The sequence below is a fragment of the Dermacentor variabilis genome, chromosome 1, assembly GCF_050947875.1.
Source record: "Dermacentor variabilis isolate Ectoservices chromosome 1, ASM5094787v1, whole genome shotgun sequence".
Lineage (NCBI taxonomy): Eukaryota > Metazoa > Arthropoda > Arachnida > Ixodida > Ixodidae > Dermacentor > Dermacentor variabilis.
In genome coordinates, this window is record NC_134568.1 from 148,525,140 (window position 1) to 148,540,039 (window position 14,900).

At 42.6% G+C, this 14,900-nt stretch overlaps 1 protein-coding gene across 2 annotated transcripts in view; it reads right to left on the reverse strand.

Moving 5' to 3' along the window:
• The window catches only part of Pcl (polycomb protein Pcl), a 93,447-nt gene that overhangs the window by 36,444 nt on the left and 42,103 nt on the right, over positions 1 to 14,900 (reverse strand). For both annotated transcript variants that reach the window (XM_075697408.1, XM_075697403.1), the window contains 6 exons: positions 11,478 to 11,554; positions 10,919 to 10,971; positions 8,940 to 9,051; positions 8,287 to 8,413; positions 8,125 to 8,192; positions 7,519 to 7,674 (listed from right to left, as the gene is read on the reverse strand). In XM_075697408.1, the coding sequence (XP_075553523.1) occupies positions 7,519 to 7,674; positions 8,125 to 8,192; positions 8,287 to 8,413; positions 8,940 to 9,051; positions 10,919 to 10,971; positions 11,478 to 11,554 (593 nt within the window). The remainder of the gene's footprint in view (positions 1 to 7,518; positions 7,675 to 8,124; positions 8,193 to 8,286; positions 8,414 to 8,939; positions 9,052 to 10,918; positions 10,972 to 11,477; positions 11,555 to 14,900) is intronic.

Consider the following 14,900-nt stretch of genomic DNA (forward strand, 5'->3'; position numbering starts at 1 on the left):
ATACTTAGGTTGTGCTTTTTTTTTTTATTAGCTTTGCTTGTAGACACTCACTGGTATTGCTCCTGTAATGAGGTTTCTAAGTATGTTATGTGTTGCGCTTTGCGTTTTCTGCAGGCTACTGTTCGCTCGCTTTCGGCCCGCCTCCCTCACTCCCACATGCAAGATAGAGCTGCGTTAGCCTGCTCACCCTCACACATAGAGCATACCTCGAGCGGCAACGATTTTATTACCCTTGGACTTCACACGGAACCTCACAGCGACAGCAGAAATGCACCTGGAGTCTCCATATAATTGCTATCGCAATAAAAAGTGCTTGTGTAGTCATTTTCAGTGTATTGTTACAGCTTCGTAGCATTGCCCATAATGTATGAAACAGAGTATACAGTCAAACCCACTTATAACAATATTCAAGTGCCGCGAAAATTCCATTATTATAACCGATTATTGTTATAACCGGGTTGCATGAAAAAATCAAAATAGGAGGATGGCAGAGGTCATATGAGAAAACTACATAGGCAGGGAGGCCAGTACTCCTCCCCACCACCTTCCTCCGCCCGGCAGCTCATTGTGCTTACTCGTTTAGCTGCTTCCTGGGTGATCCAATCGCGTTACCAAGCCGCGGCTGTCTGCATTATTGAATAGCACTGCTATAACAACTGCAAAGAGGTGTCACGGGTGGCAAGCGATATGCATGCACCGCTAAGGCATCACTTTGGTGGCCCCAAAAGGGGCCTTTTAAAAATTGTGAGAAGGCTGCTGCAGCAGCTTGTCAGCTTGATAAATCCAGAAGAAACAATGAGGAGAGATCGCCAGAAGCATTTCAGCACGTACTTCTCACTGGCTTGCACGACAAAAGCCTATGTCCATCAGCCATGCATGCTTTACGCGAAGCTTGCCGACACCCTTCTCCAAGGCATCCAAGAGCTCCACGTAGTGCAGTGGAAGGTTCCTCGCGAAAATGAAGCTCTGGAGGAACTGAATCATGCCGGGCCTCCTGTGAGGACAACGTTGAGGCAAACCTGCCCTTCCGTGTCATCGCTGCTGTCGTCGCCGTCGCTATCTGATGCAAGCACGTTCGTGACGATCGTCTCATCGGTTAAAAGCACTTAGTTTCCAAATCTATAGCCGTGCGCTTTCTTTTCACCAGCAATGGCGTGCATTGCTGATGATAAGCGGGCGGATCAGCCATCTTCCATTTTGCCGGCGAGTCAAGCGAAGTTGAGAAACCGCATGGTCGGGAACAACTTCGACACACAACCAACAACTACGAACGATTAAGCTGTTCACAGAACTGCACTGAATGAGGAGCCAGCGAGCAGCATGATGATGATGACAGTGATCTAAACAAAGGAAAGATGCTTGATTCTGCAACCCGTGAGGGAGAACAACATGCGAGAGAAGTGGTTCTTGCCGAGGGGTGGGGGGAAGGAGGAAAACTATCTTCTGCAACCTTTGCAGGAGCACACGGCGGGAGCACGCATAGGGAGCACGGCTCAGCGCAATCTGCTTGCGGTGCAGTTCACGCAGTCCATTTGTCTTTCGGAGGGTAGAGCGGCGTAGAGCTATGGGCGCAGCCCATTCGTGTTCAGAGGGGTGGAAAAGCCACGGGAGAGTCGCATGGAGATGGCTGTAAAATAAGCGCGTGGTGGCTGTTGTAGCAATGGCCCATCGTGCAGTGGCTCGAATTTCTCGTTTTCTTTTCTTTTTTTTTTTTTTCAAGGATTTCGCATTTCACTACCTTTCGGCTCGGACACCCAGCAGCCACACTTCATTGTTTAACCGATAATGCGGTGTCGAGGCATTGTAGTAAGCGGGTTATTTCACCATGGAAAACATACCAAAGTCAACGGTTCAGCAGCTTCTCATTGTTATGAACAATATATTGTTACAACCGGTATTGTTATAAGTGGGTTCGACTGTATATTTCACCCCTGTTACTTGCTCTCCATCATGACAGTAAGGAATAAATGGTAAAATCGGCCATAGCAGGGTGTCTACCAAGTTGACATTTCCAAATTCCCTGAGTTTTCCAGGTTTTCCCTGAGCACCTTTGCAAAATTCCCTGAATGAGCCAGAACTTTGTTTTATGTCAAGACAGGCTGACACCACGTTGTCCGATGCTGTCACTCTCTAGTAAGCATGCTGAAACAAAAAAGAATGACTTAATCCAGTTTGAATAGTAAGGAGTAATATCTATTTTATTTAAAAAGAAAACAGAAGGAAGGTGTTAGTAAAATACACAGCGAAAGAAATGGTAAAACCCATTCCAAATTGAGTCGAACATTTTAATGAAAAGGAGATGCATACATAAGTAAATATTTTTTTAATATGAGCTATTTCTATCAACTGATAGCAAGCTCATCTGTATGAGGCCTGAACTTTGTCACAACTAAGGATCTCTCTCAGCAGCTGGGAAGTCAACCTGAACCGTCCTGACACACTTTCAGCCCGTACACAACATCTCAGTGTTGGGTCTCACTGCTTAAAACAGTTTATTTTGGTTTGGATGAGGGACATCTGCATCTCGGCGTCAGCCAACACTTAGATTTTTTTAGCTCAAGCTCCTTCAAAAAGGCGGCGGCACGCTTCCGTTCCCGTTAATTCCTCAGTGCGTTGGTCCTTTCTGTTCTCATCCTCCTTCTACCATGCTTTCACCACATGGATCATTTGAAGCATCCTCTTGGTCAGTTGTACAGTCAACGTCCGATTTTTCTGATTCCCTAGGGGCCGCAAGAACATCCGAAAATCGGGCAGTCCAAAAATAATGAATGCCTGTCTTTTTAACTACCCTTAAGGGCTAAAATAGACACAGGCACGTCCGAAAAAGCTCTTAAGGCCTGCCAGTACACTTATTAAGCATATCGGTGCTCGTACTGTGATAGGACACGGGGGTGCACGCGTGTATAATTAAGGAGTACATACTGTGTCCCGTGACAATTGCCCCTTCCCACGCTTGTTATGCTTCACCGCGTAACACTGCTGTAAGGAGGCGAAGCTAACTTTCGGAGACTGGCATTACGCAACGCGCTGTGCTCTGCGAGCTTCAAAGCCAATCGCGAGGATTACAAAGGCGGAGTCGGTGCCATAGGTGATAGCGGCGAATTCTTTCAATGAAAAACACGGCACCGCACGGCAAGAAGCTTAACAGCGAACATAGAAGCAGCTAGGCTTAACGTTGCCGCGGTGGTGGTTATGGCTGCCAGCGGATCTGCGTGCGAGAGTGCCGGCTCGAGGCGGCGAGATAATCAAAATAGCGGCAGTGGCGGCTTTGATTAATGCCATTTCTGACCTGCAGTCAGAGCAATATACATTGACTATATGGAGTACGTGGTGGTGCCGCAAAGCCGTGCAAATTATCGGGCATCTCCGAAAAATCAGACGTCTATAAAATCAGTCATTAACTACTCTGGCAATACATCATGCGATGACACGGCGTCAATGACGATGCGTTGCGATTCCTCTGTTACTGGAGCCAGCATTACCACGACTTTCGTTCCCTTTCAATAAAGTTACAGCTAATTTTCCCTGATAGAAGCACAAATTCCCTGAGTTTTCCCTGAGTTCTTCCAGACTATTCAAATTCGCTGAGAATTCCCGGTTTTGATACATGGCGCATTATTAGCGTTATGCCGCTATGTTTACCGTTCTGCTGCAATGTCGCGTTAGTAATTTTCCTGTCTTTTCTTTAATCATTAATACTGTTTAACACTCTGGTCTTGTTAATTACACAACTTCACTGAAAACAATATGTGGGAGTTATTCCTTGTTATTATATTATGTTTTCTTTTTTTTTCCAGTGAATCTTGAACTAAATAATTCTTTTTCATCTCGGTTCCACTTGCAGTTGTAGTTTGTTAACTAATACGGTTTTACAGATGTCATATATTCTATGCATTTTCTATGTACTGCCCCCCTTACTCAATGCCTCACTTTGAGGCCTGTGAGGGATTTTTAAATAAATAAATAAATATCTATAGGCACCCTGCAGATGTACCTAGCTCTAGCCCCACCTAGGGCGCTATAGTGGCAGCGTGAGCATATGTCAAGATTAGTAGCTGCAGCAGCGGTAGCATCATTATAGAGTTGGGCTGTACTCTACAATTTGTTTTGTTCTAAACCATTTACACTTCAACTGAAAACTGAGATTTTCAAGGTTAAGTGCGATCAGTTCACGTACAAACCGCAATACCTACTATGCAGTGGGGTGCAACAGTGTTTAGAACAATGCTCCAGGTACGAAGCTTTTTGCCAGTATAGATATCGGAGAACCAACGGTATGATCTCTGGAGCCAGCTGGTTCATTGAAGAAAGTCAGCTACATGCTTGGTATTTTCGTTAAATTGGTTCTGATGACTAACGATCGCATCATGGTGTTATCTGCAGAAGGTTTTTTTTTTTTCATTCTATTGCGCTTGTTGTGTTCAAGAGGCAGAGTGCAAAGTGCACGAAGCTGATGAAAGTAAATTCAAATGGTAACGGCTGCCGAATGGCACTTAGACAAAGCCATGATTTAGGCGAGCAGACATGCCTCCGCTACATTTCCAGCACTGCCATTAACAAGGCGTTAATTGTTTTGCAGCATTTTGGAAAAAGCAAACACTCGCCTACAGCCTGCTGCTGACAGCAATATGGCGACATCTTGTAGGATGCTGCCCCATTGTACACATACCTCTTTAAGGATTGTTTACACATTAAAAAGAATTCATATTCGAAAATATGTGCCCTTGATCACTCTGCAAAAAAAAAAAAAATTATGAGGCTTAACGTGCCAAAACCACTTTCTGATTATGAGGCACGCTGTAGTGGAGGACTTCGGAAATTTTGACCACCTGGGGTTTTTTAACATGCACCTAAATCTAAGTACACGGGTGTATTCGCATTTCGCCCCCATCGAAATGCGACCGCCACGGCCGGGATTCGCTCCCACGACCTCGTGCTCAGCAGCCCAACACCATAGCCACTGAGCAACCATGGCAGGTTAATCGATCACTCTGCAGATCGGTTACTTGCACACATTAACTACTGCGTTTTGCAAAGCAACAGCCAATGTTTTAAGATGACTAAGGCAGCAGTTTCAAAGCGACAGATGTGCTTTAGTATGCTTCACCTCAATATAAACCAGTACTAATAAGGCAAAGCATACTGATCGGACAAAGGTGAATGTGGCACGTAGGGTTTTTGCCCAGCGACTGTATGGCAAGGTGAGAACTTTTGATTGACAGTCTGCGAAGCATTTCAAGCAAATTTAGGCTTACGGCACAACACCGAGACTAGTGACTCAGTTAGCGAAAAACAGCTTGGCCACTCTGGTGTAGTTAATATGAGTTAATGACTCGTACTGGGAAATGTTTGCGATGCTTTCTACAAGCCGCAACATCATTACAACTTATTTCAGTAGTTTTTGGGCATGCTGGCCGCACCCGGCTAAGTGATGCAGTTAGCGAAATGCAGCTCGACCATGGTGACGGTTTCGTGTGTACTGAATCTTACTGGGACAAGTTCGTGACGCTTTCCCCGACCCCCAACATTATTCTATCTCGCTACTACTTGGGATACTTCTGAGGTACGCGCGCCGCGCCTGGCGTAGTGGCGCAGTTAACAAGAAGCAGCTCGGCTGTGTGCCGCACTTCCACATGTGCTGAATCTTACTGGGACAAGTTCGTGACGCATTCTCTGACCCCCAAGATTACTGTAATTAATTTTGTTACTTTTTGGGATACTTTTGAGGCATGCTCGCCGCACCTGGGTTTGTGAAGCAGTTAGCAAAAAAGCAAGCCGGCCGTGGTGACAGTTAGTTTGGCGTGTGCTGAATTTTAGTGGGACAACTTTGCGACGCTTTTTTATGGCCCTGCAACCAACGTATACCTTCTTTCGGTACTCACACTTATCGAAAACGCGACGAGCGATTGCCAAGAGTGATAACACGGGAGTGTGTTGCTTGCGCCAGCAGGACGAGTAAAAGATAACGCTGAGGAGCTCAAAAACCAAGAACTTGACAATTCTGTCTTCTGAGCGACTGAAAACAGGCTTTGTACCTACAAATTTGCCTTGAGTGCTACTAGAAGGCATTCTGCGAGCATGTAGCATGGTCTGGCTGAGAGCCTGTGTTGTGGCCACCTCTGTGTACTTGGCATACCATCGCATCGACTGAAGCCAAGTTGTTTTGGAAATGCACAGTCACCTGTGTATTTGTGCTCTTAAAGTGCAGGAAATAACGACCAAGGAGGGAGGGATGCTTGAAAATCAGATGTTTTCTTCACATTATATGGCATTGTTTGGGAGGCGTCTATTTGCCACGAAATGTATGGAAGAGTGAATTTATCTGTAATGCTGCCCATTCACCACTTAAATGCATTTCGCCTCTACACGCAGTATTCCTGTTAAGTCAATATACAAAAATGATACATGCTTGTAATTTACTTTTTTCAGCTGATGGCGTCCGGTTGAGCTTCATACGGCAACGAGTGCTGCTTACCTAGTGCCACAACTTTGGATCAAAGCACAAAAAGCCCAGAACGAGCATTCATATAGAGCAAAATAAACTTTTCATCATTTCAGAAGACGTCTTGCATTTACTTTATGAACTTGCATGTGGAACAGATTCGGTTGAGGCTTGTAAAGGTTGTTCGTAATCATCTTTAGTAAATAATAAAGCGATTCCGCAACGAAGCTGTGCGTGGTTCAGCAGTATAAGCGGAGAAAAAAAAATGCCGCGCCAATCAGCGGAGCCGGCATGGCTTGTGCCAGCTGGCTCTCAAAACGAGTGCGCTCAAAACCGAAACCCGGAAGGTGTTAATCCCATCCGCTTCGTGCGCTAGTCAATTCGGCCACTGGGCTCTATGGGAGCGTCCGCTCTTGTTGAATTTTTTTCTCTATGACGTCATCCCATACAGAAAATCAACCCAATCATACAAACTGCTTCGCTGTGAATGAGAACCTAAGCATCATTGTTGATCCTGCTTCTTGGGCAATAAAATTTAGAACTATGTTTCGGCTTTTACCCATTCAAAAAGCAACACTTTCGTATCATCGACAAGATCGGGTAATGTGAGATAGTTTGAAAGGTTATTTGTTTCTGCAAGAAGCACAGTGTGTAATGGGCATTCAGTATCGCCCAAATCTAAAGCACCTGAGACCACAATGAACACTAGTGACTAGTGTGGCTTGCCACCAAACCATTCCAGCTGCTGTGTGAAATTCTGGTTTGGCTGGATAGCGTGTGAAATTCTGGTTTGGCTGGATAGCACCTGGATAGCGTGCGCGCGCTATCCAGGTTTGCTATCCAGAATGCAATAAAAAAATTCATTTTCTGAATGCATTTTTGGATTTTTGCAGGTACTTAAAAGGACTAAATAATAACGCTTCAAGATTCTAAAATGAGAAGATGGTAATGGCTTTGCTACAAACCTTCATCATGTATCTTACTTCATACACACTGAATGGGTAAAAAGGAATACAGAATTTTCTGCCTGGATAAAAATTATGCTTCTAGCATAATAAAGATAGCTTCTTGCTCACCCTGGAGCAGCCTTGGAAAGTGGTGCTCGTGGAGGCAAGGCAGGCGCAACACTTCGATGTTCCCTTGGTGCTTCTTCCCCAGGGATGGGAGGAGCAGTTCTGTTTCGAAGTCCCCACAACGACGTTCTCTTCTTAACTTCCTTGCCGGATTTAAACCTTTAGAAATAGAAAGAGCCCAAGTTGAAAAAAAAAAAAAAATGCTTCCGTTATTGTCAAGCACATATGTGCAAAAAAAAAAATATATAGGACAAGGAAAGCAAATAAGATGGAATAAACAAAGGGTGCAGCCAAAGGAGAGAGGGTCACAAGGCTTTATCAGCTGCACCTAAGATATACAGTTGGCACTGCATATATAATGCAATCACCTTATTTTCGCTATCACCAGTTATCACAGCATTCTGTTCAATAAAAGTTTTCAATCTTTCATACCAACAATGATGCCACCAGTACAAGCCATGAGTGTCAAGCAATGTGTTGCTTGGCACTGATGAAGTTTTCTTTATTTCTTCTCCCGTGCATGCACCATATTCTCCATTTATGGTAATTCTGGCTTCCCATCACTTAAAAATGGTCCCATAAACTATCAAGATGTAGGAACAACATTACCTGGCCCTATCACTGCACAGGCACCCATAAATGTTTGTTCGCCTTTCCCGGACAGAACACCGAAAAATCTAGACAAAAGAAGGCATACAAACTTGGGTTACAGAAAACACAGCACTACTACTCGTGAAGCAAACTACACAAACACATCAAAAAGGTACATACTTCAGATGGCAACTGCAAGGCCAGCCATATAGAGTTGAGGTATGGAAGGATTACATCATCTAAGTCATAATACTTCTTTCGACGCTCCATGACCAAGTTGTACAATGTCAAATGAGTAATGTCCATCCTGAAAAAAATAATTCCATGTTTCCAACATCAAACAAAACACACTCGAGAACAGTCACTGCCTTCACAGGAATGGGCTGCACATGCCCTTAAACAGACATGCAAAATGACCTTGCTTCAATGCATGCAGTACACTGCCACTCTTTCAATGCTCCTGTGGCATAGTGTACCATTATGTAAATGCTAATATTTCAGAAGCATACCAGACATATTAAACAACGCTACACATGCAAGCAACCCCTTGTGGTTTGAATTTGGCACCCAAAGTACTGCCATTTAGAGTTACTGTGAAAGAAAATACCCTGTTTAAAGCAATGTATAATCTATTGTGCAGTGCGCAGTGTACGTAACTATCGAAAACTATAAATCAAACTTTTTTGCCCTCTACCAAAATATTAGACCTAAAAGCATAATTCCTCTGCCCAACGGTTACTTTTAATACCACAGTTCCACCCATAGGCAAAGTTCCTCAGTGCATGGTCAACATGATATCCTGTTCAATAACAAAAGCCAATAAGTGGACAAACCAAGTCAGGGGCATCCGCTTGACAACTTCTGGCCCATTATTGCACACAGAGCATGTAAAGTAGTAAAAGCTGTCACCATATAGCAGTGGGGTTTCAAGGCCTTGGATGCAAGCTGAAAAATGAATGCATTAGCTTGAAATTACTGTTCAATGCATTGTTTCCTAGCATGCTTTAAAAACAAGGCTTTGGCTATGAAGGGCATCAAAACCAAAAACAGTGCTTGATGACATCCATACAAGACTGAAGTAACATAATGCCCATGTTGCACTAAACACAGACCAATAGACAGCTATGATGAACTCCTAGAATAACCACAGTTTTATTACTTAAGGAATTATTGAAGGGAGGAAAAGTTCACAAAATTGGTCCACATGTTCATAAACAAAAGTATCAAAGGACAAAAAGGAAAGCATCAAGCATGCAACTGCTATAAAGTTCTGTTTGATCATGCATTAGCCCTTTAAGCGCTTTATTAGTCTGACCAAAGGTGATATTACTTTGCTTTTTTACATTATCTTCAAACTACCCTTTTCTGAAAACACTTCTAAAAAGCTTTAAACCAATACACTTCACGCTATATGCATGCAGACCTCCTTTTACCTCTTTACTGAGCAATATGCATATATTGCTCATAGCTGCAAATGGTACAGTTCAAATCAGGGATATGTGTCAATTAACAATGCTTCAAAATCAACTATATTGTGTAGCAAACTTTGGCACCAAAAAAAGTTTTTGCTTTAGACGAGCTGTGCTCGTCCAAAGTAAAATTTACCAGTATCGTGCTGACGAGTTAAGGTCGTCCAAAACGCCCAAGGGATTAAGAAACTAAATCCTCTGCCAGTTACAAATCATTTCCCTTTCACACAGTAAAAAACCAGACCCAAGCTGATGCCTTGTGGAACTTATTAAGTGCAAAGTCACTCATGTTTTCTTTCCAATGACTTTGCTGTGCGTCACCCAGGGACTCTTTCAACATGCTTTCCAAGTTTTTAATTTGTTGTAAATCAAAATGAAGTGCAATTTATACACACACAGGCAAGTCCCTTAACAACAGTGCATTGTGCCCTGCTGCGAGTAAATGTGCATGTCTTATGAAAATAATTTGCATGAATTCAGCAGAAGCAATCCTTACATCAGTGAAAACATTTACAGTCTTCCACTTGACACGACTCCCAGACATGCTTATTCAACTCAAGCAATGACTAAATTAAATTATGTGCTTACGTGGGCTTACGTAAATTATGGGTTTTATGTGTCGAAACCGCGATCTGATTATGAGGCACGCTGTAGTGGGGGACTCCGGAGTAACTTGGACCACATGGAGTTCTTTAATGCGCACCTAAATTTATGTACACAGGTGTTTTCGTAATTTGCCCCCATCGAAGTGCGGCTGCCGTGGCTGGGATTTGAACCCGCGACTTCGTGCTTAGCAGCCTAGCAATGACTGTTTTGAGAATAAAGGTGGGACCATGGCTATGAAGACATGATAGCTCTGTGTACACACACAGTCCACACAGCCCACAGCACTCAACCTGTGTTGTCTCTCCTAGTCATCCTCAACAATTTGCCTTCTGCTTACAATGGATCACTTCGAACTTGCTCACTGTGACATTCTTTTGCTGTTCATTGCTAGCTCTTCAGGCTCTTTTTTGTGTGCTAACCTTCAGTGTTCATCCTGCATTCTTTCCTAGTCATCCTCGTCCATTTGCGTGCTGCCTTACAATGAGCCACAAAAATACTCAGGAGAGACGTTTATTATTCAAGAGCAAGCTTTTCATGACATACATGTGAAAAGAAGTAATATTTCTCTCCTTTCCATGGGTAAACATCTACCTGCAAAGCATAAAAAGCAACTCTGGCAGGCCTCTTAGTTGGCTACATACAAGGAGAGCTCTTCATTTAAATTAAACACTCCTGAAGGTTAGCAGGCAAAGGTTTAGCTGAATAATAAAACTAAATAGGTTTGTGTAATCCTATACCTTCATGAAACCATTGCCGGCATGACCGACACTGAAGCATCTTCATATTCCACCTGAAAAAGCAAGCGGAGTTTAGCAATACATAAGAACCTCATAAGAAGCACACATGCAAGAACATCCCAAATATAAAACACAATAAACAAGATAACAGCCCTTAGATGCATTATAAGTTGTGGCAGTACTTTAAAGGTAGACAGTGCATGCAGATAAGTGACAACCAATGATGTGGGAATGTAATCCGACACTGTTTGGCTAGAGCGTCAGGCTCTATTATATTAAAATAATATTTAAACATCACTTACTGTTATTATTTTATATGCCATAAACCCTCCAATTAGGTGTGGGCACTTGGAAGCAAAGATTCTAAAACACCTCAATGATGGTAAAAAACAATGTAACACATTCTTTCACGAAATAGTGCACTCCTAAAGCAAACTATTCCTTCATGCTGAGGGTGCCAAGGGAAACATGATCAGTTCTGCCAATTAGTGATGCAAACTGCAGGACAAAATTTCATGACACGAAGCAACCAGCTTTATCACAAGACAAGCACACTCACTCGCCCGGTCCCCCGCAGTAGCAATAGCAGTTTTTGGTGTTCACTTTATGCTGATCATCCCACTGCAGTGTCTTCATCTGCACATCAAAGAAAATTCCGTCAATCACTGGACCCACTATAGAAAGGGAAACCTGTTCCATCTGAGGCAATTGGCACCCCCAACTTAACTGTAGGAAAGGTCTACTATGGTAATAAACAAAGCAATTTCAAGGAAACCAAAGTTCCAAGGAATGCAAAGCAGTAAAAAAAGGCATTTCTGCATGTTATACTTCTAATTATGTATCTTACAGTTAACACAATCAACTTGTTCTCTTAGTATGCCCCGTTCTGCACACCATGAGCAATAATGATGATTCAAGTAAAGTACTCCAATTTGTCTCGGATCATCAAAAATGTATTGTCATAAACGTGTTCCTACTGTGCACAAAATATATTTTTGGAATATGAAAATTGTTAAAATTTCAGAAATTCAAATACCTCACAGCCTAAATATTCAGCGTGGTGCTCTAAAGTGCATTGTGTAGGACCAACGCTCAGGTGCAAAAATGCATAATTGGAGGCTGCATGTCTGGCCGTGAAATAATTTAGCATTTTAGCAAATTGCACATTCTAAAAGCTTTTGTGCATAGGCACAAATTATGGTTTTCCCAAAATATGTTTAGTATCTTATTAATCAAATGTGAATGAACAAAAGAAACCTCAGCCTGGAGCCATGTGTTGAAAAGGTTGCGGCCTTTGCCCTAACAAATACAGCTCCCCTTTTCACAACATTGGCCTAAGGATTCCTTTGGACATCCACTCTTGATCAATTTCTTTTCGCGAACTATTTGTCTTTCTTTGCTTAGAGTCTTAGGACCTCGCTTCATGCCTTTAGAATGACATGCACGTTCTCTAACTCATGAGACACATAAAATACTACTAGAAATATATATGGACTAAGATACATGATATTTTTATTGATGTTTTTTGAACTGCACAGTATAACAAAAAAACCTGGTGGTCTTGCCCACACTTGTCAATGACTGTCCATTCTTAATGTGACACAAGCTTTCGATCCACTGGTTTAGCCACAGGCTAGCTGACCAACCATGACAATTTTCTGGCAGCCTTCTATCCCTGCTGAGCGAGCTACAATAGCTCGCTGAGCAGCCACAACATTCTGCTGCTGAGCACAAGGCTGCGGGTTCAATTCCCAGTAATAGTGGTCACATTTCATTACAGTTGGAATGCAGAAATGTTTGTGAACTTAGAACCTAGTCGATGTTAAAAGAAGCTCAGCTGGTCAAAATTGTTACAGTGCTTCAGAACTACAAAACTGTGCATTCATCAAAAACAGTTCATCATGACTACCCCTTATTTCCAATTTAACTTCAAGCTTTCTGGGTTCAGTGCACAAGCAAAGACACACAAAGCAAATACAAAAACATTAATAAACAGCTATTATAATACTCATAATGAATTATCTGGGCTGGAAATCAGGGGCCATATTTTTGAATGACCTATTTCATTTCTCATTCTTTTCTTCCTTTGTCACTGGTTCATATGTGGCATAGATGCTGACGCACAGCCATGACTTCTGGGATCGGCCACTCAGAGAAATACACGATGATAGTAATTTAAAATTAAATAGGAGGTTACAAAATATGGGCCCAAAGTGAATGGGAGATGTACTCAATACAAGAGCGCGGTGCATCGCATATAAATAAACGTCGCATGATACCATGCTCAAAGTTATTTTAATAAGGTTGAGTAATGCTTTGAAGTCGCACGATCGAATCCCGGCCACGGCGGCCGCATTTCGGTGGGGGCGAAATGCGAAAACACCCGTGTACTTAGATTTAGGTGCACACTAAAGAACCCCAGGTGGTCCAAATTTCCTGAGTCCCCCACTACGGCGTGCCTCATAATTAGGAAGTGGTTCTGGCATGTAAAACCCCATAACTTATATTTTTAATGCTTTGAAAATGTCTACCAAGCGCCTAAGTCTCTGAAGTCCACTACCACCTGCTTTTTCCAACACAGAATAGCAGGGAAAAAAAATGTACTGCAAGGACATCCCTGGCAGTCTTTCCTTATGTTCCTGATCCAATTTGCGCCTCCACTAATTTTATCCCATTCCTGTGGCTCCCCTGTATCATCACACAACTCTGCATTAGCTGCATCACAATGCATTTCTTTGGTACCAGCTTATCTTCAGCTTTCAACTGCTCAAATATTTCTAGTACATAATCCTAGTGTTTACAGCCATCACACAGTTTCCTACAGCGAATACACTGGATGATATTGAGAATCAAAAGAACACTCCGGCAATTACAAGAGGACTATGTTTACCAAATCTACGAAAACTGTGCCATAGTGGCAGAAGCAGATCAAAGCTTCGTTCTGCAGAGAAAAAAAATCGTAGGGAATTTTTAAAAAATGCTCTTCAAAAAACTTCTGCGGTTGTTTGTCCTACTTAGGCCATCAGAAAAGTAAGACAAAGATTCCTATATTCACTTAATTATAACCCACTTTCTCTGAAAAAACTGGCTAAAACTTTTGTCAGAACAGGGCACAAAGAGAAGGTCTTCCGGTCAACATCAGTTTCAAGTATGCCCCACAAGTAACATTTTTTACATGCAAAGAGGCTACCCCCTTATGCATTCTGCATGTTGCCGAGTGCAGAACATGGGCATGGAGCAATTTAGTAACGAAAATCAAGGCATCTAGCACAGCTACTGCTACCGCCACGCATTTGCCACAAATGACATGTTGCTGAAAAATGAGTACTTAATCAGTGTATAATTTCTGTTCTGCACAAACAATATTGCAGGTTAGCATTTGGGCAGCACTTGAGAAAAATCAATTACGTGCTGCTCCCTAGGCCTGTCACGGTAGCCCAGTCATGGCAGACTCCACACTAGACTGAATTTAGATTACCTACATACAGCTTAGGAAACCAATCGGCTGGTGATTTGCAAAGTGTGAATGCCCAAGCTAATATGAAATACTTCTAACCACTGATAGTGTAACCAATTTACTGGCAATAACCTACTAAGCCCAGAGCCACACAAACAACAAATGCACTTTCCAATAGAGGGAGTTTCAATTTTCTCTTTTCCAACCATGAGCGTGTTACAATTGAACATGCCTTAAGGCTAGCACAAAACAGAGATAAATTGGAAGGAACCCACTGTGTATGTAACAGCAACATACTAATCTGAAGAACAGTAATTAGAACTTAGATGCAGCGCAGCTATCTAATACCCATGTCACACAGGCACACTTGGAAGGCCTTCCAGTTTATGGCCTTCGAAATGCCACAACTCTATCAACTCAAAGGAGTTGTGGCGCTGCTCCAAAGTACTTTTGAAAAGCTGTTGAGTGGTTCAGGTGTTGCTTACAAAAATTGTGTGGTGCTGCGAATCTTTATTTTCATTTTCA